A 25542-nucleotide genomic window follows, 5' to 3' on the forward strand; every position below is an offset into this window, starting at 1 on the left:
AACAACCTGAGGCGGCTTGACCTTCAGAGCCTTAAGGGCCAAATGAGAAGATCAGATTTGTTTCTGTGATTAAAACCACAATACTTCTGAATAAAATGACTGTGTCATTTTCCTGTTCACATGATTTTTATTTGATGTTCACAGTCAGTATTCAATTCAACTGAGTTTTGTTTAGCCCAATATTAAAACACAGTCGTCTCCACGGGCTTCACTAATTGCACAAAAAACAGATTTAAAATACAGTAGCTGATTGCTAAACCAAACTAAACAGACTAAAGTAAATGGGCATCCCTGACCTTAGACCCTCCTTCTCGGTAAGACAAAACTCTTCCCCCAGGAAGGACAGGTGATGTACCAGAATTGTTGAAGAAGCCTTAGCTTCAGCATTTAATTGTGAAAAATGCAAAACGTTTCACAGGTACCCAGATTTTATGTTGACAAAAAAGGTTTTTCCCAGACAGACCTCTCCTTTTTACTATTTCCGATCCTTAAAGGTTTAAAGGATGCAGGCCAACTGGTTGACCCTCACACTATTTTGTAGTGTGAGGGTCTTTTTGTAAAAAGTTTGGACATTCTGACCTTTGACCTTGTAGCAGGATGAAAGGAGGTGGAGCGGTTCTTTGAAATGCATTTAGCTCAGGCCAATATTTAAGGATCAGTCACTTTGATTGCCTCTTGCTGACTCTAATTGATTTACGGTGAGGTCTGGAATCTTCTCACACATCCTGGTGATCTGCACCTTTGCGGGAAAAGCCTTGATGAGACAACATGGGCTCAAAAGAGAGTTTCTGTTGTGTTGAGACAATCCACTGGGCTGGGGAGGACCAGAGTTACAATGATTGGCACTGCTTTGATCTGTGCATGGGGGAGGAAAGATCCTTTATGGCTCTGGAAGGAATCTGTTGAAACGCCTTAGAGAAGTGACAGGATCCTAGTAGTCTTCCTAGTGGTCTTTTGTGAAATACTCGTCTTTTTTTGAATCATTGTATAAATGTGTTCAGTGTAAACTCAGGTTGTGGCTTACAGAAGATCTAAAGAGACATTTTTCTGTTTTATTATCCGATCTTTCCCAGACTAGGATGGAGGGGGGGGGGGGGGGTCTTGTTAGCAAACTCTGCCATTGGCAGATAAGGACGGCTGCTGCTGGAAGTAGAAGCACTCCTGAAAGATTTACTATACAACCTCCCTAGTGAAAGTTTTACTCCTCCAACAGTAACTCTGGTCATATTTGGCACCTAGCGAGTTTTCATTTTGGACCCCGCCTGTATTCCTTCATCCTTGGAGTGTGTTTCCTCCTCTTCTTTCTAAACTGGACGCTGATGTTTCCTTTGATCTTCTGTCCAATTCCCACGACCTTGAATAGACTTTTGCGTCTGTCAGACACCCAGAGTTGAGATAAGTGAGATTATGGAAACAATTTCACTCCGGCGGCAGTGGGAACAGATTCATTATTTTTTTTAACCGTGTCGTGTCACAGGCTTCATTGAAGGCCAACATACCCCCCCCCCCCCCCCCCCCAGGCAATGTGACAAAAGTCAGACAAAGCGTCAGTTCACCTCTGAACACTCGTTTTTGTCCAGACAATGAAGCTAAGGTTTGTTGTAAAGAAGCCAGCACAGAGATATAGAACATCTTATTCTTAGGTCTGCATTCTTACTTTTAAATTCACACCCTTTAGCCAATCAGAATAGAGTATTTACCTGGACCATGGTACAAGTAAAAATAAATGATTGCTTTAAAAATGAACTGGATTGGAAGGTCTACGGGGGCCATCCTCCACACATTAGTGACATTGTCTCCAGATCTCTGCAGGGCTTCACAGCAGATCTATTGTTATCAAGACCCCAAAAGTCCTCATAACCACAGGCAGCACTCAACTCCTTTCTCCTTATGCGATGTATAGAGACCAAAACAACAAAGAACTCTGTTTGTAAAGATGTTTTTTATGATGTACATCAAAAGGAGCAAGAATGTCTTTGTCAACCTAAAAAATAAAAAAAGGACATAAAAAAATAGATATTCTTTGTATCAAAACAACAATAAACAGAAATACTTCATGGTATTTTGTTAGTGTAAGTATAACATGCATGTTTGGTTAATACTGTAACAAAGTTTGAGTAAGACGCTCAAAAAGTGAGTGAAACTTTTACAGAGGTAAAAACTTGTCAAGTATAGCCCAAAGATTTGACGAATGACATTCAAATGAAGAAAACACAGTTCTGCAAAATGAAGGTCGTCTTAGGATTTATTTGTTGGTCAAAGTCTGGTTCTTCTCCTGATATTTCTTCTGATACTCTTCAAAGAGGTTGGAGTTCTTGAGAATCTTCAGAGGCTCAGAATGCTGATCGGGAGGATGACACCAGCGGTCTACAAAGAAAGAAAAAGCACCACTGTGACTGTTATCCAAGGATGAGTTTAAGAGAAAAAAAGGTTTGCTTACCTTTGTTGGACTTGATGGTTTTGACTACATCTCCTGGGCTCCGGTTGTTAATCACAGTTTCTGTCTGACCTGTGAAGTAAAGAAAACACGAGTTTGAATGGATGTCTTTTTTTTTTTTTTAAGTTTAACCCAACTATTTCAATAAAACACAATATAACATTTTCCCTTGATTTTGTGTCCATGAAGATCCTTTACTCAGAAATGCAGTGGACCTGGACCACCCACGGCTCTTTTACTGCCACTTGCACTTGATGTGCGGTTGTTGAAGAACTCAAGTCTAAATGTATAACATTAACCTGGTTTCTACATTTTCATAGTTTTTCATCCAAAAACCTGGTCTCTGGTTTATGTGACAGTTGAGAAATCATCTATCTGTCCATCCATCTTCTTTCGGGTTGATGGTGTAGCTGGAGCCTATCTCAACTACTGTCCCGGGAGGACTAGACAAGTCATAGCACGCACTCATATTCACACCTAGAGACAATTCTTTAAAAGTTACCACGCAGGTTTTAGGGAGTGGGAGGAAGCTGGAGTTCCCAGAGAAAAAACCCACAGCTGCCCAAGGCGAACATGCAAACTTCACACAGAAAGAACCCAGCCGGGATTCAAACCACTGCCTTCTCGCTGTGAGACAAGAGTGCCAACCACTGCACCACTGTCCAGCGCTATTAGATAATCGGATTACTCAAAAGGTACCTGTGACCTGGTAACTGAAGCACAGGAACATGGAGACTCATTGAATACAAGTTACAAACATTCTTCTGTTGAGAATGACAAAGATTTAACTGATTTCCTTTTTGAAGTGCATTTTAATTATTTAATCTTCCAGGATTTGTGTGATTGCTTCATTCTTCTCCCAAAAATCATCTTTAAAATCCAACTATGTTTTCGATGGTTCACCTGAAACTCCATTGCTGCTTTCCGTCCCGACGTTGACCCCTTCCTTGAAGCTGAAGGTACTGGGCAACATGCTGAACTTCAAGATGATGTTGTCCTGGAGTGGCACTTCATGATCTGTGTTCCTTTGATCCATAGGAGCAGTTTGTTCAAGAGAGACGCTGTATTTTCTCCTCTTAGCCTCTTTAACCCCAACGGCGCTGGGGAGGGATTTTGTCCTTTTCCGTCTCAGAGAGACCATTTTCTTTCCATCAGAGTCTGTCATTTCAGAGCAATTCTGCTGTTTCTTCTTCTTCTTCTTCTTTGTTTTGTTTCTGTAACAACTTGGAAAGCTTTTACTCCATTTTTCATAAATTAATTGCTTGACTGAGGGTTTCCTGCTGTAGGCTGCTTCCTCAGGGTTCTTCCTGGAAGATTTAACATTTACAGAAACAACTTGTGGAGGTTGCTGTGCTCCAGCAGACCCCAGTGTTGGTGAGGAAAGATGGCTCATTTTAAATGCAGGTGAACCACATTTCTCCTGGTTAGTAGAGCCAAATAATACTAGTTTCACAGATTTATTTTCTGAGGTTGAATCTTGAACTTCCTTTAAGGGTGGTAAAAGGGTACAGAGGCTTCTTTGTTTCATTTCAGATGTTACATTTCTATAACGGGATCCAATTAATTTCTTGGAGTTTGTTTTAAGACTAATGTCAGCCGGATTCTTAATTTCTACACGTGTCTCATCATCAGATTTAGAAGACGTTTGTTCATCTTTGTCCTCCTCTTCTGGTGTTTGGAGGGGAACTGAGGCCGCAGGACTACTGAGCTTCAGAGGTTCCGCATGTTTGGTACAATCGTCAGAAGAGTTTGACGGTGAGATTTGCGAGGAAGTGGTCTCCTCTGTTGAAAATTCTTCTTGAGGTTCAGATAATCCAATGACCAAGTTAGGGATCTCCTCGAAAGAGTCAGAGGGTTCATTGTCTTCTGGGCCGCTTGTCATATCAACGTCTGACGGATGGTCAACCGTCATGCTGGGCTCGGTGATTGGCTCTTCAATAATGGGAGAGTCAAGAGTGTCATCGTCTGTCAGAACAATAATTTGGCACAACTGAGTGGGAAGGTCTTCATCACTTCTTTCACAATCATCTTCCACAACAATTTCCTGTATCTCTGGGTCAGAATCGGGGCCCTTGTCTGTACTTTCTTCATCTGTACTTTTACACTCTTCCTGTTTTTCCTTGCATAGACATTTCACAGTCGGAGTGTTTAATGCCAAATTCCTTTCCATAAACGTTCCAAGGCAGCAAATCAGGTCAATTGGATCAACTGACAGGTTTTCTGCATCTGATCCTGTAGATGTGGCTTCTGTGGGAGGGTTGGTCTTCTTCTGGTCAATCTCAGCAATCTCTTTCTGACCACCTGTACTGTGATTGTCTTTTTGAACTTCCTCATAAAAAGCCTTTGCTTCTTCTGGAGTCAAAACTTCAATTTTAAATAAGTAATTTGGGTCAGTGGAATCTTCTTCCGCTGAATCTGGTGCTGTTGGAGTCACAGGGGACTGGACATTAGATGTTTGGTCTTTCCCAACTTCAGAGACTGACAGGACTCTTTCTGGAACTTCATTTATAGTTGGTTTGCAAAGGTTGTACTGATTTTTCTCATCTTTCTGGCTGTCGCTCTCATCCACGTAAAAATGACGCCTCAAAGGCCAAGGAAAGCCAAATTCCTTGTCTATGTCATCAAGCTTCTCGTTGACATTTAGCCAGAGCGATTTGTAAGGCTGTTCCGAATACATCCCATCACCAAGGACGTGATAATGTTTAAGCTGCTCTTTAAACCCATCCTTTACTTGTGACAGCACCACAGTGTCCGGAGTGACGTGCTGATCACAGAAATGTTTAACATCTGGAAGAAAATTTTTTTTCCAACTGCCATTATTGACATTTTGGTGGACGATCTCCTCATACATATGTTGAAGTTTGACTTGTAGACCACTCGGGGAATCTGCCGGTATCACCTGCGACTTCTCTGTTTCTTGTATGAAATCCTTTAAGGCTGCGGCGGTCCAAGTGGTTGTTGGGAGAGAAGAAAGACCAGCACCAGGCGCTAGTGAAGGCGATGCCTTTGCCTTTTTTCTCCCCAGGTGTTCTTTGGATAAACACTGAGGACTTTTTCTGTTCCTCACTTCTGATTCTTGCACCGATTGTCGTCGTTTCGATCCTGAATTTACTCTTCCAGTATTTGTGTTTGGCACCACTTTGTTGGACCGTTTTGTGGTTGGATGTTCTATGTCAGAACCAACATCAAGGGTTTTGGTACCGTTTTCAACCCCAGTGGGTAAAACACATCCTTTCTGTGGGTTGATCAAAGGGTCCCTGCTTGTAGTGTTTGTGGAGATGTTCGCTTTCTCCTGTGATAATGGTTGGACAACAGCAACTGCTCTTGAGGGCAGCTTTTGTGAAAGTGTTGCAGGTAATTCTTCAAGCCAGCGCTTAATCTGTGTTATGACCTCGTTTTTTGAATTTGTTTGTGATGACCTACTAACCAGTGTCTGAACCGCTTGAGATCCCTTACTTAAAGATGTAACTGGGTTTCTTTCTGGGACTATATTATTATTGGGAGGTGAACCATGGACCAACTGACCCCCTCCACTCCCGGCTATTGCTGATCCAACGCTGGCTTTATTTGGAAAAGATGGTTGTGGGGGCAGAAACAACACAGTGCCAGGACTGACACTTTGAGGCATTTTAGGCTGGAGAGGTGGGAGTTGGGCCACATTCCCATTACAGTTTTTATTCAAAACTGTAGCTGGAGACTGTACTATCTGATTGGACAAATGGTTGAATCTATAAGGAGGAGGGGGAGGACGATAATAATTGAGGTTGCTGGAGACAGTTTCCGAATTGTCTTGCATGGCACTTAATTGACCACTATGCAGATTTGTTTGGAGATTTCTGTTGGGAAGATACAAGAGTTGTGTATAAACTGGTGAGATGGTCATGCAGCTGTTTGCTGCAGACTGATGTGTTAGTATCCCAACATTTGCTGGGTACCTTGTAGAGTATCCCTGTGTGCTGTTTGGGCTGGAATTCTGCCCATAATCACTCTGTTGGTAGAATGAGCTTTCTGTCGAGGATGTTTTGGGATGAAGAGAGTCTAAGGCAGACGTGGGTCCCGCCACGCCGCTGTTTGAACTCTGGTAGCAACCTTGCTGAGGACCACTGTGTTGGGAGTACGAAGAAGCGTTGTATTGCTGCCACTCGACTGATACGTGCTGCGAGGGGGTTGTGTTTTTGCTGATTGTGCTGGAAGGGCTCTGACTGGCTAAAGTCTGATTGTCATTTTGCAAAGGTTTTTCACGTAACAAAGAAACCAATAAGGGAGATGCGTCTTTTTTTTTAGCATATTGGACTGAAGGAGTGACTCCAGCACTGTTCTGATTTGTCGTCTGTCTGCAAAGATGGGCTTGACTGTGCACCACGCTAAAACTTTGGAGCGGCTGGACTCTGGAGTTGGGGCCGTTGTACTCATTAATGACATTTGTGTTCCAGGTCTGCTGGGTTTGTGAGACATCTTGCATAAGCTGGGAACCACCCTGCTGGACCTGGGAGGAAGTCCAGACCGGAATTTGTTGTAGGGTACAATACTGCATGGTTGTCCTCCGTTAGGCTCCAAGTGTGGATCCAACAATATTCCTGCAACACAGAAATAAATTAAATGGTAATTGTATAATCTCTAGTATTTTACACCGTGGTTTGCGTAAATATTTCATTCTGGCTGGGCACTGATTGTATATTGAAGAGTGATAAAATACAGTGATGATGCGCACCGAAAAGCAGTTTTGATGACATACCCAAAACGTTCTCCATCATTTCGCTGGCCTAAACGCCAGTTGGTAACCGGAGCAATAGTAACTTGGATCATAGGTAGACAAAAGAAACTAACTTTTGCGTCATCGTCTGGACAAAAACGAGCAGTAATAGATGAACTTTCCCTTTGAAATGATGCTTTGGATCACATAACATGATGTTAGCATATGCATTTATGTATCTGTGCAAGCTTGGTAGCCGTTACCATGACAACCCGTTGCACTGCATGTCAAATAGACCGTTTTTAACGAAAAATAATTTATGTAATGTATGTAATGTATGCAAGTACTGAAGAGGGATGTATGCTTGCTGTTTTAATCTTTTATTGCATTGAAGTGTAAATGTCCAAACTTACATGAATACCTGTTTTTATTTGTTTGTCTGGGCTGGCTTCCCATTAGTCCCGCTTTCAGTGTGTACTACACCCACTCTTCCATTTACTCGTGACCTGTGACAAAAGTTCACTGCTTTGACATTTCTTTAGACCCTAACCCGTCCGTGCAAAGCCATGCAGTCATTCCCACGAAGGAGGAAGTTATTAACCTTTGCTCGCAGCATCTGCAATCTGCATCTGCTACGACCATTGCAGATTTATCATGGACAGATGGGAAAACATTTGACTGGAAGGAGAACAGAGGATGCACACTCCAAATATGGACTGGAAAAATACAAGGAATTCTACCAACATCTAGAGGGGGACGGACGCAGGATAAAGAGTACATTTAGAAAACATATTACTGAAAACATTGACAGTATAGGACCGGCAGAGAAATCTTATTTTAAATGGATTTTGTCTTGGTTGGGTAGTTAAAAGATCGAGGCAGCTTAAAAGTTCCCTGAATCAGACTCAGACACCCAAGACTCAGAATGGAGAACAACATCTATGTGCATGCAAACCTCTAACACAGGAAATCTTACAGATCCACACTGCAAAGTACCATTTCTCTCTTTGAACAAGTGTTTTTTGCATTTACGACCAGGAGAAATCAGCGCCAAAATGTTTGTGTTTAGTAGATTCAGGGTTTAGTCTTCTAGGTCTCAGCATCACATATTGAAACACTGATATCAGGTACAGAGCAGCCCCAACAATGGCCTCACACACACAGATAGTATATACAATCGCCTCTTGAGCTGTCCCAAACTAAAGATGTGTAACCATGTAAAGAAAGTCTAGTGCTTACGCTTAAATCCTGCAGTTGGTTTCCATGGACTTTGTGTAGTTATTTGGGGTTTGTATCGGCAAGAGTCTACCTGAAAACTAACTGAATATTAATATGCCTTTCACTGTAATAAAATGGTAACATTTGTTTTATTTAATGGTCACTGAAATATATTTTGTTGTGGAAGACAAAGTTGACTGTTCCCTTTATATATCTTAAGTTACCAAAATAAAAGCACTATGAATTTGCTTGGGTAAAAGCAACTTATACGTGGATATAGTTGCAGTGCTTAACATTGTATAAGAAAAATGTATGGAATGATTGTGCCTTAACCAATAACATCTCCAAATAAACTATCAAATTGATTTTTTCCTACACCCCTAGTAGTTATCATTTGCTCACACGCTGTTATCCCCCTAATATTGATTGTGTCTCAGTTCTGTCTTTCAATGAGAAAACACTGATGTACAAAGTGCTGATTATACGAGATCTGATGTTCCTGTTCTGTTCCTGATTGAATGACCCACTTTCATGTAATCAACCCCTGTGTGCCGTGACACACGGCTTCTCCTTCTGCAGAACTAACAGAGATGCTCGCTCTTCTCTTTGTTAAGAAATAGTCAAAAACCCAACAGGTTCACCTGCTTCAAACTAACAAACTGTTAGATAAATTGATCTAGGCAATAAAGAAACGCACAGTAAGAAACCACAACAACAAGGAAGATTCTTGTGCACAAGGAAGAAAACACGAGTGTGACGGAAGTCTCCATCACCCTCCTTTCTCAAAAAGAATCTAGGAAGGAGGTTACAACTGACAAACAGAGAGACATAAGGTGAAAAGTTCATTAGGGATGTCGTATAATGATTTTTGTGGGAATGTTTTCAAACAGCATTCTTTCCTTATCTGCTAAGGACAGTGTGTTGTTAACCCCCTCATCCTAGTTGGGGGTAAAGGGGGGGGTGATAAAACACAGGTGAACTGTTACTAAAGAGGTAAAAAGGTCAAATGTAAACTACAACATTTAAACAACAATGAATATAAAAATGTATTTTACACAAACAACAAATCCTATCATTTAATGCTAAAATGTCGATTTACAACTTCGAAGCTGTGGTTACTTTGGAATAGATCAATTCTAAAAATGTCAAATCTGGTGTTCGGCTGTGGTGAGGTAAATGCACGGTCTGTGTAATAATTGACCCAGAATGTGACAATAATTGACCCAGAATGTGACTTCTGCTCCAAGGGGTCTGTTTATTTAAGAGTACAAGCAAAGATCTCAGCATCTCACAAACAGAAGAACCCAGGCAAAGATGGAAGCCCTTGATCGTCACCAGACATGTTCTGGCAGCCCCTATTCAGACACTGGCAACACATTTCTACTCTTGGGACTTCCTCTGCTCCACCCATAACAACCGTGATGGTTCACTCTTAGGCAGGGGTGGGTAAACTTTTGGGCTCGTGAGCCACAAAGGCTTCTAAACTTTGACAAAAAGGCCGGACCAGGAGCAGATGCATGGAGTGTTTTGGTAATTCACCTCATTAGAGAAAGAATTCAAATGGAATCTGGATGGAATAGTGTTTTACTTTGGATTGAAAACTAACAGAACATTTTAGAGTTTTTATTTTACAATTTGTGGATTTTGTTCCCATTTTAGAGCCAATTGCAGTGATGGGTTGTTGTCCCTCCAGATAAAACGTTGAAAAAGGCTGCATTCATGCAGTGTTGGAACGACCGGAACAGTCATGAAGTGCTTTGAGATACTGGTCCTCCGGCACATCAATGACCACCTCCCCCAAGACCTCGACCCCCACCAGTTTGCATACCGCACAAACCGGTCTACAGAGGATGCCATGGCCTTAGCCCTGCATGCTGCTGAGCCACCTGGAGGAGCAGCAGAGCTACGTCCGGAGGCTCTGTGGGGGCTATAGCTCTGCCTTCAACACAATCATCCCGGACATACTGATCGGGAAACTGGACACTATAGGCCTGCCCCCCCTCACATGTGCCTGGATAAAGGACTTCCTCACTTCAGAGGCCCCCACCTCTCCCCCACACACACACTGAGCACTGGCGCCCCACAGGGCTGTGTGCTGAGCCCCCTCCTGTACTGCCTCTACACCCATGACTGCAGTCTGCAGCACCACAGCAACCTCATCGTGAAGTTTGCTGATGACACCACAGTCGTCGGACTCATCTCAAAGGGAGAAGAGGCGGCCTACAGGGAGGGGGTCCTGAAGCTGGCAGCTTGGTGTTCAGACAACTTAGCTCTGAACACCCAGAAAAGCAAGGAAATCATGGTGGACTTCAGAAGGCACAGCACCGACCCAGCTCCCCTCTACATCAATGGAGAGCGTGTGGAGAGGGTCCACACCTTCTGGTTTCTGGGAGTGGTATTCTCCAACGACATCTCCTGGACAGAAAACATCACAGAGGTCATCAAGAAGGCCCAGCAGAGACTCCACTTTGTGTGGGTCCTCAGGAAGAACAATCTGGACCCCAGCCTGCTGACAACCTCCTACCGTACGTCCATTGAAAGCCTTCTGACGTACTGCATTACAGTGTGGTACGGCAGCTGCACCATGGCGGACAGGGAGAGACTGCAGAGGGTAGACAAAGCAGCTCAGAGGATCATCGGCTCCCCCCTCCCCTCCCTGTTGGACATCTACTCCTCTTGCTGTCTTAGCAGAGCTGGGAAGATCATAAAAGACAGTTTCCACCCTGGATGTAGACTGTTTGACCTGCTGCCCTCAGGTAGACGCTACAGGTGCATCAGATGAAGGACAAACCCCCTTAAAAACAGTTTTTCCCCAAAGCCATAACCATCCTGAACTCAAACATGCACTGTCCCTGACAGCTCCTGAGATGGATACTGAAGGATGTTCTGTGGCTGACCCCCAAAAGGAATGCTTATGTAAACTTTCATCCTGTTCTACATGGAAGAACATGTTTACGGTGATTCTAGGGCTGTCCTGTAAAAGGAGTGTTTTGTAGAGAATATCCTGACATGTTTATGGTCTTTTGTAATCACCTGTAGACAGGATTACTTAATTGAGTAAGACCAGCTGTTCATAATAAGGGGAAAACATATCATGTCCCGTGAATAAATCTACAGTATAGGATGAGTTTACTGCAGATGAGCCTGTGAGAAGACACATTTATTCTAGCAAGCAGTCTGTGAGTCATTTGTTTCTGCTTAGTGCCTACCTCCCTCGAACCTAAAAATTTCATAAAACAGCTCCACACACACACACGCACACACACACACACACACACACACAACCTACTCAGCAAAAAAAAATTAATAGTACATTTTTGTACTCTTGCAAATTAAACATTACATTTTTATGAAATTATTTTATTACTTTTGTGAAATTATTTTTCTCATGCATGTCTGCACTGAACGGTGAGCGGCTCTCATTTCACTGTATGCACATGTGTATAGTGACAATAAAGGCATTCTATTCTATTCTATTCTATTCCAATACCTGTCCGACTGGGAAAACCAACATGGAAGAACAAACATTGGAACACCTCCATGAATGCAGAATAACGTTCTGCTCATAGACAAAGGTCCATTTATTTTTAGAGCATCTTCTCTGGGGAGACACCAGAGACATGTAGTTAGTTAGTCTTTAGTTTTATTAGTGTGTGATGTTTCCGTCCTTTTAACTTTGAAAAAGCTTCTTTAAGTTGCATATGTGAGAAGGTTTGATGACTGCAGCTCCAAGATCACAAAGACTTTGATCTTCTAAGGCCATTTGGAAGACTGGGCTGTAGGTCTGATATGGACCATAAATTAATCATCTCTGGGACTGATTCAATGTGTGGGAACCTCTTCAGGCGCCTGCTCTCCTGTGGAGAACAAAGCTTTAGGACCTATTGCCTGCTGGGAAGTTCCTGCCGCCTATGGTGGACCACATGGGGATTCATGACCAGATGCTGTGATTCCAAGAATGGACTGAAGGAAGTAGGCCAATCCGGGCGACCAGAGGCGGAGATTCGGCCGCCATCATGCTTCCGGGGGAGGAGATTCTGACCTCATGTTTAAAATCTGCACTCAAGGAATATCTTTTGTTCCCAGGCAGCCCCATGTTATATATTTTTTTTTATACACTGTATTTTATCCCACGAAGGGAAATTCTTTCTCCGCATTTGACCCATCCCCTTGGGGAGCGGTGAGCTGTAGCTGAAACTGCGCTCGGGAGGCAGTAGCGTTAAGGGTCTTGCCTAAGGACCCTCACTGGGTGATGTTAACTGCTGATATTGATATGACCATTGATATGGTAATAGCCCCCAGTACCATTGCTCATTCCCCTCCGGGAATCGAACCCTGGTTTCCTGCATGGTAGCTTCCCACCTTACCAACCGAGCTACCCAGCCATTACGTTTTGCAGGCTTTGGATTTGGAAAGAACAGATGATCTGTTTTACTTTGTTTTTAGAGCTCTTTGTTAGGGACAATAAAACTCTTGATTTTATCCGTTCGCGTTTTCTGGTCTTCATCTCCAGGCTTTTTTGAGCATGTGTGGAAAAACTGCAAAGCGACAGATATTTTTTCCTACAGCGGTCACTGCATGGAAGACACAGACGTTTTTGAGAGATCGGGTCTATAATGGACATACGGTCCAGCATCAGTCCATGGAGTGACAAATAAAATAAAACTAGGATTCTTTTGGTATCGTCTCCGTACGTCTTTTCCTCTTGGCTTTTCCCTTGAGCAGATTACATCATCAACATGGCAAAGGCCAAAGCAGAGTTGCTGACTGAAACATCACGCCGCGGCGCCCAAAAAGACCTGCTGCTAGATCGCTGCACTGCGACTGACTCTCAAAACCCACCGCAGGGCGTTTAGACACAACTGATAGAGCTCTGGTTCTGTTGGGGCACATCACCATCGTGTCTGTACATTTTCCAAATCTTTTCTTTATTTATGATAATTGGCTGTAATAAACGGAGACACAACTGACTTGCCACTCCCTCACAGTTCAACTGCAACACAACCAGATCCAAAGCCCAGAAGACCTTTTAGAGGGCACGTCTGCAGGGACACCGGAGGAAAATGTACCGTACCCATGTTTACCTTTTCAGAGCGCCCGTGTGCTCGGCTATGCTCGTGTCATCAGGGTGCAGGCTGACCTCGTCAGCACGGCTGTCAGTAGGACATCCAGAGACTTTTGGCAGGTTTTCTGAGATAAGGGGCTCTTGTGTGACTCCCAATAGGATAGCAGTTCCAGCTGCATCAGCTATACCATAACTGCTGCCTAGAAAACGAACTGTTTCCTCTTTTTTCAGACTCTGCAGCCTATATGTTGATTCTCCCCTGTGCAGCCTAACGAAACCACTAAAAGACACAAAATAAACGTCCAACTACGGCAACAGTTACGTGTTCTTGTGGTAGAGTGTCTGCCCTGGGACTGGAAGGTCGTGAGTTAAAATCCTGTGATGCCAAAGACTATAAAATGAGACAAAGAGCCTGGTGAGTGACAAGATCAGCATTCAGCATTTCGAAATCTTCTGTAGGAAAATGCGTTGGAATGCGAGCGGGAAATTGACCCATCACATTTATAGTACCTGTATTATAAAGGAACGCCATAAGCAAAGCCTGTCGACACTCGGATCAAACCCCCCCATCCCCAAATTCACTGCAAACTACGATGTTGCAGTTCCACAACCAGAGGCGGGTCCAAAAGGGCTCAATTTTTCTACGGCTTCAAATGATTAATACCTTCTGGATTTCTTTACATGACAACTGTGTGTGTGAGGTGTGTGTGTGGGGGGGGTTAGGAGAGTTTATGTGGGCGGATACATGGGTGGAGCCAGCAGAGGGACAAACTTTCCAGTTAGATCCAGTCCTATCCCACTTCAGGCTCCGTGTTTGCAGAGCAGAATCTACCGGTGGTCCATCGAGTCTCTGGTTGAGTCTTAGTTCGCACCCTAACCCCTAACTACTAAAAACATAGTGCAGCTTTAGGTAGTGCCCTGAATTTTATAAGCGAGTCAGACGTCATGCTCACTACTTTTGTCTTCTTTTTTTTTTAAACAGCAGATATGATGTCATCGAATTCACAAAGATAATTTATTTATAATATAATATTATTTATTTAAAAAATACATTTTTTGGTCAAAAAAATGTTCAGACGCAATGCATTGTGGTCTATATTTGCCGATCTAGTGAGCATCGATGCACTCTGGGTTTTTGCAGACTTCTGGGAAATTTCTAGGACACTAGTTTTTGGATTTGTAGGGTATGTCTGGCCAACCCTAACCCCTATAAAATGCACTGTGTAGTGCGTTCGCCATTTTGTAGTGGCGTCCGAATCTACAATTCTGAAATTCCCAGAATTCCTTGTGAAAAAAACAGTGTGCATCGATGCTCACTAGATCGGAGGAAAAAAGTCTTTTAAACATATTTTTTTAAATAAATCATTAAAACTGACATTAAACCGATTTTTACTTAATGAAATCGATGACGTCATATCCGCAGTTTAAAAAATAAAAGTGTGATCATGGCGTCTGAATTGCTGTTAAACTTCAGGGCTCTACATACTAGTGTTTTAGGCGGGAATCCGGACAACATCCGTCTCTCCGTCACCATATGAAGTTCATCACGTCATTATAGAAACCCTCATATGTGACGCCAAACACGCCGTCATTTCTTCTTTTTCTGACACTGGTTTTGTTCTTTTCCTGCAATTTATTCACATTTCAATTCCCCCTGAGACATTCACTCTCTTGTATTATATTGTCAATAAGTCTGAAAGGTATTCAGTGACTAATCACTAAATAAATCTCTGCAGCTCCTTCTGCAGAGGAGTCTCCTCTTACTGATTGACTGAACACACCTGATCCAGGTGATCAGCAGTGGTACCGGTGGATCTGGACCACCAGGTTTATTGCTTTCCGCACTAAAGACTTTCGGAACCACTTTTTCCTCTAACCCGACAGAAACACTCGTCCTGTCTGTCTCTCTCTCGCGCGCGCGCTCACGTTAGCTGGCTCGCGTCTATGTTTTTGTCGGCTCGCCCCGCCTACCACACCCGCGTGCGTCCAACACAAACTGCCCAAACTTCCCTGCAGAACAGAGGAACATTTTTTCCTGATCCCAGTCAGAAATGAATCTTTTTTTACCCCAAATCTCTGCAGTCAGACGCTTTCAAACCGGGTTTCCGGTCGGACATATTTTGAGGTCACACTTGTATCGACATGAGAAAGTTTGGCTATCAGCCGTTGATGAAGTTTTGCAGCGGAACCGGTCGGAAACAAACTCACGCGTCGCAGTTGAAGTCCAATTCCCGCTGTTTAAATCCCGCCCGATTAGTCCATCCAGGCTCGGTTCGGCCCACTTGGGCTCCAAATCTTATCCGGTCCGGTGGGAGCGGGACCGTCGCTCCTATCAGGATAACTCTGCCTCTGCCTGCAGCGTTAAGCCTGCGCGGGGAGTCCCCCTCACGAAGCCCCGCCCACTGCAGGCGAGCTCCACCCCCCCGCGGACGTCCGGCCTCACAGCTGCAGCTGCAGCCACTGTGGTATACTGTTCAATAAAGTTGGAAAGGAAAAAGGAAGAAGAAAAAAAAGATTAAATTACTTTTCCCCCCCAGAACTAAAAACCTCCAAAGTCACATTTCCACGTTATTACACTGTTGAAGTCCAAATTGACTTCTGGTTCTGGTTTGGAGTCAGAAGGATCCTATAGTTGAAGGTTATAATAATAAGACTTCACACCCTGAAACTCTGGTTCGCCTTTGCAAAGGGAGAATTCCAGCACAGCTGCTCACATCTGCTCCTCACACAGACTGTGCTGAAACTCTGCCTTCCCCTTTTCACACATGATGTATGCATCCTGCTCATTCAGAAACATGATGGATGCAATGCATACGTTCACACTGCAGGGCTTAATGCTCAATTCGGATTTTTTGAAAAAATCTGATTTGTTTGCTAGACCGTTCACATTTCCAAGTAAATCCGAACTTTTGTGATCTCCAGTGTGACCGTGACACGACCCAAACGAGACCCGCATGCGCAGAAGCCAGAAGGATACTCAACGGTGAACGACGTCACTTGTTTGCGGAGCAGATGTCAACAACAGTGTTGTCAAAAGCGGAGCTCTTTTTGTAATATTAAATTTATTTTCACGAAGGAGCAGCACAATTACAATCTTCTCATTTTAAGAAGGCAATGGAGTCGGGATCGTCTGTACCCACTGTTGTGGAATAGAAATGTGTATGTGTTGGGGCCGCGCGCCCGCGTGTGTGTGTGCAAGCGCGTGCCGCGATAGAGAATAGGGGGGGGGGGGGGCAGTGTGGGCGCGCATTCATGTTGTGTGTTACTGAGGACGGTAATAGAAGAAGGTTTCCCCCAGATTAAATGCTATGGACTCTTTATTAACCCGTTCTGGAGAATCTAAGGATCAGAACAGGGAGGAGGAGGAGGATCGCCTCGGGTCCCCCGCGCTTCTGAGCACGGTGACGGTCGGAAAGGGGAGAAAGAAAAAAAAAGTTATCGCAGGAAAGGTTCAACACCACGCTCTGCCATATCTGGAATTTTTTTCAAAAACCGCCCAGTTGCGATCAGAGCCCTGGAGTTTGGCCTGAAAAGAGCGATCAGCCCAAATATTAATCAAATCCGTGACCTGCTTCCCTTCCACTGACTGGTCTCAGCAGCATCGTCCACCATGGTTGTTGTTTACGTTCTTGTTCCCGCCTACTTCAACGCAAAATGATGACGTTTGTTGCGTGTCGATGACGTACGGTTCGGAATCAAGTCGCCTGGCCGGTCAGACGGCGGTCGCAATTGAAAAGAACGGCTACAATTCGGATTCAGGACGGCAAACCCACGGGGCCTGGGTCGCAATTGAAAAGATCGGATCTGTGTCATTCAGACTGTCATGAAAAGATCGGAATTGGGCCGCTTAGGGGCAAAAAATTCGGAATTGGGTCGTTTCAGCCTGCAGTGTGAACGTAGCTTAACCTCCTGCTCATTCAAAGCCTCCAGGTTCACATTCCTCTTTGGACCTTTGTCTAAAGCGCTCACATCCTTCACTTGTAATCACAGGATTTCACACACATGTCTCATGTTTGCTTGACCAACATATAAAACATTAATATACTTTTTATTATAATTCCCATAACACACAACAGAATTCCACAACATTTGATGGATTTTAAAGAACTAAAAATGGTTATTTGTTGAATTTCCTGCATTAGGAGGCCATGTTTACTGAAATCAAAAGCGATTCCATTCAAAAACATCTTAACAGGTCAAGTTACCTTTGAACAGAGGACCTTTTATTTTGAGACAGCTTCACAATTCATGCATCCATCAAAGGAGGAGGATCCCACACCCTGACGTTGGTGGGACTCCAGAGAAAGCAGCAGCTTCAAATCTCTGCCTGCAGCTTTGTGATGGTATTTCAGCAGCTGCCCTCTTAACCGGATGGCTTTGTCTTCCTCATTTGGTCTTTACCTGCCCCAAGTGTGATCTGCATCAGCCACAGTTTTCTGACGATGCTCACGCTTAGGTTTTCCTGAAGGGGTTCACGCCTCGTCCAAGGCAGTGAACCATTTCAGGTTTTTCAGCAGAGATCTGGGACACAAAATCCTCCATGAGTTTAATTGAAAAACAAGGATTTTTTTTTGTAACTTTTTCACACTTAGATTGCATTTGCAGAATAATTTTGAATGTTCTGTAGAGTGGAAGATACAACCAACCCTGGAGCTCTGGCTCCACTCACAAAGATCAAAAACTATTTTCTTCAACAGTCTCAGGAAAAATGAACATAAACTCTTACATTGAACTAATTTGACATGTAGAACAATGCACACTCAGTGACCTTTGACCCTTATAATAGTGTTTAAATAATGTAGAGTATTGTTTAAAGGGCCTAAATCCTGTAAATCCTAAATCCTGCACTATATAGTGCGTTCAACATTCTATAGTACTGTCTGAATATACAATTCCAAAATCCAGGGCCCTAGAAATTTCCCAGAAGTCTCTGCGAAAACCAGTGTTCATCGATGCTCACTATATCAGTGAATATAGACAACTATGCATTTCGTCTGAACAATTTAAATGTATTTTTTGATAATTTTTCAACGTCTGTATCTTCAGAAGACAGTGGACTCATAATCGTCACAAAACGAGATTAATTAGATTTTACCTTCATGAAATCGATGACGTCTTATTAAAAAAATAAAGAAAAAGTAGTGAGCATGGTGTCCAAAAGGCTTTTTAATATTCAGGGCACTACATAGTGCTGCGTTATATAGCTTTTTTAGTAGTTAGGGGTTAGGGTGGGAATTCAGACATAGCCTTAGCCTGGGGGCGGGGCTGGCACTGCACACTCTTCCTGGAAGGGGCGGTTCCTCACCCTGTGACATCACAAGCAGGTTTTTGGAGAAATACTCAGAAATGCATGGTCAGATCAAAATGAGGTTGCTTCCCATGAGGACTGAAGATCACACTTAAAGGCTCAAAGCAGTTGATTTTACATGACACAGCCCCTTTAAAAGGCTAATGAGGAATTGGAAATGTGATCAGCAGATCAGGAACTGTGCCCCCATGCACATACAAACACAGAGTTTTGCATTTCTTTTGAGCAAACCCCCCTTTCTCTCCTAGCCCCATTAGTGCTCACATGAGCTCATGTTTCCCTCCTAAAGATTCTTTACCCTAAAAAACCCTCCATCTTTACAAACATTTTGCGGTCGCTGAAGCCAGATGGGACGGTTCTCATCAGGCATCAAGCAGCTCATCTGAGGCAGACCACTCTGGTAGGGTCACAGTGGGGGGAAATGGGCAACTACCCCAGGCTGCAGTGTGCAGACCCAGGCGTGGCTCAATGTGGGCCCAGTGCGCTTCGCCCACTGTATACGATTCTTCTTCGTCACCACGGTTGCAGTATTTTTCTTTATGTTTCATGTTTCCAAATGCAATATTTCCAAAGACCAGATTCTGAAAAGTATCCTGCGAGGATTAAATTAAAGCTCGCCACGGACACTTTTTAGAATTCGAGAAATGTTATTTTGATTTTAGGATATGTACACTCCTGCTTTAAAAACATTTTTTTTTTTTTTAAAAACAGCCTTTTTTACATTTTTGCCTACAGGAACAAAAAGGCAGACTGAACAAAACTGGCTCCTTTTCCGCCTTCTGTTGAGTGAGCGGACACACCACCCTCCTCTTCTGAGGAGGCTCAGAAGATCATCGCAGAAGACTAGCGTAGAAGTGATCTGGTTTTCCATTATCCTTCTCAAATATGCGTTTACTTGGTTCTTTATATTGTAACGATCCAGCTAGTACGACACTATAGCCAAGCCACGACTGAAGTGGTTTCATTGGAGAGCTGTCCGTGTCCCACACACCGCACGCCCCCAGACAGTCTTAGAGAGGAAGAAATAGGCAGAGAAGCAAAGTCTCCTTCTCAGCATCAACGTCCATTTTGTCAAACACACAAACAGCCAAACAGCATGGAGGTCGCTTCTGTTCCCAGCCCTCTCACTCATGGTTTTCCATCCCATGACTCTTAGGGGCTGAAGGCGGGCAAACCCCCAGGTCGCTACAATATACATGAATATTATTCAATTCAATTCAATTCAATTTTATTTGTATAGCCCAAAATCACAACAACAGTTGTCTCGATGGGCTTCGAAGTAAAACATGAACTCAAAAGGATCACGAATACAAAGAGTTCAATAGGAAAATACTAAAATGAACTAACAAACTGACTAAACTATACTAACATCCCTGCCCTTAGACCCCCCTTCGCGGTAAGGAAAAACTCCTAAAAAAAACGGATTCCGGAAAAAACGAAGAAACCTCAGGGGTGCCCACATGAAGGAAGGATCCTCCCCCAGGACGGACAGGCGATTTACCAGAAATCTTAGAGAAGAATTAACTTATCTAAATCTACAACTACATATTTAAAGTCCAGCAGACGAGCTTCATCCAGCCGTGGTTGGAGCCAGGTGTAGGAGCAGGAGCAGAGACGAGGTAAACGGTCAGGTACAGAGCAGAGATGAGCCAGAGGCAGGATCCACAGCCAGGTGTAGGAACGGGAGCAAAGGTTGAGGTAGACGGTCAGGAACAGGAGCACGGATGAGCCAACTGGAATCTGGAAGCACTCCCACTCCCCAGGAGGGGAAAGAGTGACAATACATGAATCACTGCACCAAACAGAGGCATGGAGAACTAAATGATGAATAATGATCAAGAATAGAGGAGAGGAAGGGTAGAAGTAGAAGAGAAAAGAGGACAGAACCCCAGAGCACCATAGTTACCCCAGCTTCAACTTCTAGCAGCCTTTTAAAAGAAATAGTTATTAAGTTTAATTTAAACAACATTAAGTTAAATAATCTCTGAATACTAACTAGTCTGACAATAAGCCTGTCCACAGAGGAATGTTTTCAGTCTAGCTTTGAATGTAGAAACTGAGTCGGCCTCTCTTACATGAGCTGGGAGTTTATTCCATAAGACAGGGGCTTGGTGGCTAAACGCTCTACCTCCAACCGTACTTTTACTAATTCTAGGAACCACAAGCAGTCCTGCATTTAGTGAGTGAAGTGTTCTGATTGGATGGTAAGGGACTATGAGGTCCTTAATATAGGACGGGGCCATTCCATGTAAGGCCTTATAGGTTAACAGGAGGATCTTGAACTTGATTCTAGAATCAACTGGGATCCAATGGAGTGAAACTAACACAGGAGTGATGTGATCTCTTCTGCTGGTTCCTGCTAACAATCTAGCTGCTGCGTTCTGAACAAGCTGGAGACTTCTTAATGTGGCATTATGGTTTCCCCAGTGAAAGTTGCCAGCAGAAAATTAAAAACCAAAACCCAGGACTCTCCGACACAGGAAACCAAGACTGTGCTTTTAGAGAAATAGACAACCTTTATTAGAAATTATGCTAAAATTCCTATTCTAAAAAGATACCCAAAAGAGTCAACCAAACCATAAGGGCGATCATGCCCAGCCCACAAAGTCAGCTGCACCCAGCTGTGCGCTCTCTGTGGCGGCGCACTCGGCTCAATGTCACGCCCTTTGCATCCAGTGGCCGTAACCGACGCCAGTCCAAGGTGGTGGGACACTAGGTCCTGGTTGTGCTTGGGGCGATAGAAGGCCAGAATGGGGAACTCGCTCCAATAGCTGTCAATCCCGCTCCGTCACGACGCTCGCCAGTGCGTGGATGGACAGCAGTCACTGACACTCTGTATGGAGCACACACACGATCCCCAGAAATGCCGGCCATGGCACCGCTCTTGGACCACGGTGCACCGGGTTGGGCAGAGCAGGGATGAAACAAACAATGGAAACCAAAACAGCGGCACCTACAAAATAAGTGTAAATTAACACAAATAAACAAGTATAACTTAAGACACACACATACCTGCTCCCGCAGCTTAAGAGGACTCTCCACAGGATTCACATGAGCGGCCAAACACTGCCTGCGATCTACACAGTGATAATAAGAATGGTGCGGCAGCAACTTGGAGGGGAACAAAGCACAAACCTACCCGGCTATGGTTAGGGCCCTACACACAGCCAAAGGCTGCACAGCTGCTGCACCTTCCCACCTGGAAGCAGCAGGTCTCTGTCTGAAGCTTTTATCAGCCCTCTGCTAATGAAGCAGCTGGTGTGCCAGTTGATCTCAATCAAGTGGCCCTCTGCCTGCCACACCAGCCCCCCCCATTTTGTATCGGCGCCCCGACGATCACGACCGAGGCAGAAATAAAGCTGACACGTTGGCGTGTTGCTTCATATCCCCAGCATTCCGCCCACCTGCAGCTCTCGGCAAACAGTGGATGTTAGAGTGGTACCCTGCTGTAGACCGAGTCGTCCTCCGCACCACCTGCTGAACACCATCTTTACCAGAGGGACATGGAGACACCGCCTCCACCCGGGACGGACCTGCCTGTGATTTGGTGGCACCGTCTCTGCTAACTGACGGCCCGGTGCCAAATCCAACAGGTCCGCCAGGATCCTCAAGCTGCAAAAACAAGTCCTCATCTGCCGAGTCATCAGGGTCAACAAGCACTTGGGGGGGTGGAGACCTAGGCAAAAAAAATTGCCTCTGAGCCCCCAAAAATGCTTTCAAGAGAGTACGGTGAACTCTCTTGATCTTTGAAGGATCATGCTGTGGGGCGATAGTATACACCACTTGCCCAGCACCTGGAGTTTTCAAGACCTTTTAAATGGTGGAGCTCCAAAGATCTTGGATTTTCTTACGACCACGTACACTGTAATCACATAGGAGAACTAACTGACCCTCTTCCAGAGGAGCTTCCTGAACATGCTTGTCATGGTTCCGCTTCCTACAAGCAGCTGCTTCAGCTAACCGGTCTTTGGCCACATCGAATGCCACACGCAGGCGCGCTTGATGTTCTTCCACCCACTCATGGATGGTTCCCTTGACAGGTTCCTTAACCTGTCCCAACATAAAGTCAATGGGGAGCCTGGGTTGCTGACCAAACACAAAAGAGAATGGAGACTCATCAGTTGGTTGATGCGGCGTGGTATTATAACAGAACGTCACCTGTGGCAGACAGGAGTTCCAATCTCTCTTGCGTGTTACCGGCAAGGCTCTAAGGAGATTGTGCAACTTTCTGTTAAACCGCTCACATTGCCCATTACGGGCAGGGTGGTACAGGGTGGTCCTCGACTTCTCGATGCTATAGAGTCCACAGAGTTGCTGAATCAGCTGGCTCTCGAAGCTGCGCCCCTGATCAGAATGAAGCCGTGCTGGAACACCAAACTTCGAGAACCACTCTGTGACAAGCACCTGGGCAACTGTGGCTGCTTGCTGGTCTCTGGTAGGGATGGCAACCGTGTACTTGCTGAAGACATCAGTTAAAACCAACACATTCTCAACTCCGGTCCGTGAAGGCTCCAGGATGGTAAAGTCCATGGCCACCAACTCATTCGGCCTAGATGGTATAAGGTGTCCCAAGGGGGCAGAATTTGAACGGCTGTTATCCTTGGCCAACACACACACACACACACACACACACACACTCACGTAAGAGCTTATACGGGATGCTAACACGATTGTTTCGATTTTATTGTCGAAAAATTGTCAGATCCGCAATAAATGGAGGTGGTCTCCAAGGGTGCTGCTTTGTCCCTACATCTTTTGATTCCTTAAACACAGCGCAGAAGTGATCCGGTCGCACTTGCTTGCTGCAAACTGGACAGAGGAAGCTGCATGCATGCCTTTATGCAGATGTAAGTGCTGAGAGCAAAGCAAAGGCTGTCCTTGTTTTTCCGTGCATTGAAAGGGAACATCGGTGGGGCTGCAGCTCTGACCGTCCTTGACCAGCAGGAACTGTCTGTTTCTTAATCTGCTGCTTGTATGGACAGACACAGAGCCACTGTATGCCTTGATTCACACATGATATTCTGTTGGAAAATATCACTGCCTGATGCGGGGGAGAGCTGAGATTGGAAGCAAAGCACCTGTTGGTTGCAGATCCATCTGGCTCTCCCTTTGCAAAGGTTTGAAACTTTATGCAGACTCTTGTGGTATAGATCCTTTTCCCACTGCACACTAGGATTCAGGTGTCCTGAACCATCCGAACCTGGGGAAGCCACAACACTAGAAAAGAAAACACAAAAACCCACAGAAATGAGTGACACACTGGAAAAAGAAGCAAAATCTGGAACCACTTCACTTTAATTGATAATAAGAAAAGGGAATTTGGAGTCTGCAAGAAAACAATTCCATGATCTAGAACCAGATCCAGAACCAACCTGCACCTGAGAGAATCTCCTCCTGAACAGAGGAGATCATTACTGACTGAAAAAACCAGATCAGCTTCTCAAAGAGGAGACACTCAGTTTTATTCATGCCAACCTTTACTGTGTCGAAATATCTCATACAGTGGACGTGCCTTAACACGTTTATCCCCGTGGGGGTAGGGAAAGCCGTTGGTGTAGCAGGAAGCCGTCTGGGTAGTGAGAGGCCGTGGACAGAAACCATAGGACTAGGGGAAAAATTCGGATTGGGCCCAAATCCGTGTGCCATTCATTAAAGGTTCCAGTCCAGTTTCCAGCAGATCCCCTCACGTCAGCTTCCCCCTCTTGGCCTCTTTCAAGGCCCTTTCATTCATTGAATGAAAAATATATAACCCGTGAAACTGCTTCAGGATCTGAATGATTTATTCACTATCAGCAGATAATGTAAACCATGTGTGGAGCCCCACTGAAGTCTCAAAGAGCAGACACATGTGTGGGAGGGCAGGTTGCAGAAGCAGATACCAGAAACACTAGAGGTGGGAGGGGAGGCTATTTGCAGGTTGTCTTTTGAGAATTTTTTCTGTGCAGATGGTCACATATCAGCCAACGTCCTTGGGAGCCGTATAGTGGGAGATCACTGACCAAGGCGGAGTCTTCACCCTCCTTTCTGCATTTACATTTTCTTTAATACATTGTATTTATCCCCAGGCAGGGACAGAAACAGCGCTCTTTTCTTAGTGTTCCTGCTGTGAGCCCTGTTTTAATAATAAGTATTCAGGAAAAAGTAATTGAGTTCGGACATCTTTATTAGAAATATTGTTAATAAATATTTGGTTTGAATTGGAAACTCCCTGTCTAAGCCCTTTTATTTAAAATGCTCTGAACTGTATTCAAGTTTGATTTATGTTTGTAGAAGTTGAATAAAAAACAACAAAGTTCTGGTGACCTTGTTAGAGCATAAACATTTTATCTCCCAAGTTCCCACATTTCCCGTCCATACTTCTAACATTCTGGTTATGAAACATGAAATGATTATATAAAATGAGGCAAAACACATTCCAAAAAGAAAAACCTCCTTCACTGATGAGGCCATGTGGATTTTATTACTCCACGGTAGTAAAAGTGATGGTGATAGTAAACACATGTTCCTGTCTGGATTTAGGACCTATTTGAAAAGGCTAAAGGTCAGCGGCTCTCAGTGTCTGCATGTAGCCTCAGATGAGGAGAGCAGATTTTAGAAAAAGACAACCTTTTCAGCTTGTGCAGTTCAGAACTTCTCTGAGTGAAAATTTTACAAACTTGGTTCTAGGGAAAAAAAATCTCATTGGGCTAAGATGCGGACACGTCAAACGCACCAGGAAGAAAACATGGCAAGATTGTGAGAAGCATTCCCAACAAAAGACGAGGAGGAAATATCCAAACTTCAGTGTTTGAGTTGTGGTCTCCACACTCTGTGAGCAGATT

General features: G+C 44.2%; 1 protein-coding gene and 1 long non-coding RNA gene across 2 annotated transcripts; both read right to left on the reverse strand.

Annotated features, from left to right (window-relative positions):
- Positions 1 to 1923: 1923 nt before the first annotated feature.
- amn1 (antagonist of mitotic exit network 1 homolog (S. cerevisiae)) lies at positions 1924 to 15838 on the reverse strand. The gene is made up of 4 exons (XM_020704303.3): positions 15622 to 15838; positions 3341 to 7014; positions 2441 to 2509; positions 1924 to 2367 (listed from the first exon to the last, which is right to left on the reverse strand). Exons 2-4 carry the CDS (start codon positions 6969 to 6971, stop codon positions 2246 to 2248), a joined length of 3822 nt encoding a protein of 1273 aa, XP_020559962.1. The 5' UTR covers positions 6972 to 7014; positions 15622 to 15838; the 3' UTR covers positions 1924 to 2245.
- A 5704-nt stretch (positions 15839 to 21542) lies between these two features.
- LOC144992502 (uncharacterized) lies at positions 21543 to 21937 on the reverse strand. Its single transcript, XR_013656510.1, has 3 exons — positions 21861 to 21937; positions 21734 to 21798; positions 21543 to 21674 (listed from the first exon to the last, which is right to left on the reverse strand). It is a non-coding gene; the product is annotated as an uncharacterized LOC144992502 (long non-coding RNA).
- Between the last annotated feature and the right edge of the window lie 3605 nt (positions 21938 to 25542).

The sequence above is a fragment of the Oryzias latipes genome, chromosome 6, assembly GCF_053564925.1.
Source record: "Oryzias latipes strain Hd-rR chromosome 6, Olatipes_Hd-rR_3.1".
NCBI lineage: Eukaryota > Metazoa > Chordata > Actinopteri > Beloniformes > Adrianichthyidae > Oryzias > Oryzias latipes.

Bases quoted from the DNA above. Each gene is read 5' to 3' on its own strand.
- amn1 (XM_020704303.3), bottom strand. From the start codon at position 6,971: ATGCAGTATTGTACCCTACAACAAATTCCGGTCTGGACTTCCTCCCAG. The intron at 2,510-3,340 runs GTGAACCATCGA...TTTACTTCACAG, and splicing joins AAGCAGCAATGGAGTTTCAG to GTCAGACAGAAACTGTGATT. The intron at 2,368-2,440 runs GTAAGCAAACCT...CTTTCTTTGTAG, and splicing joins AACCATCAAGTCCAACAAAG to ACCGCTGGTGTCATCCTCCC.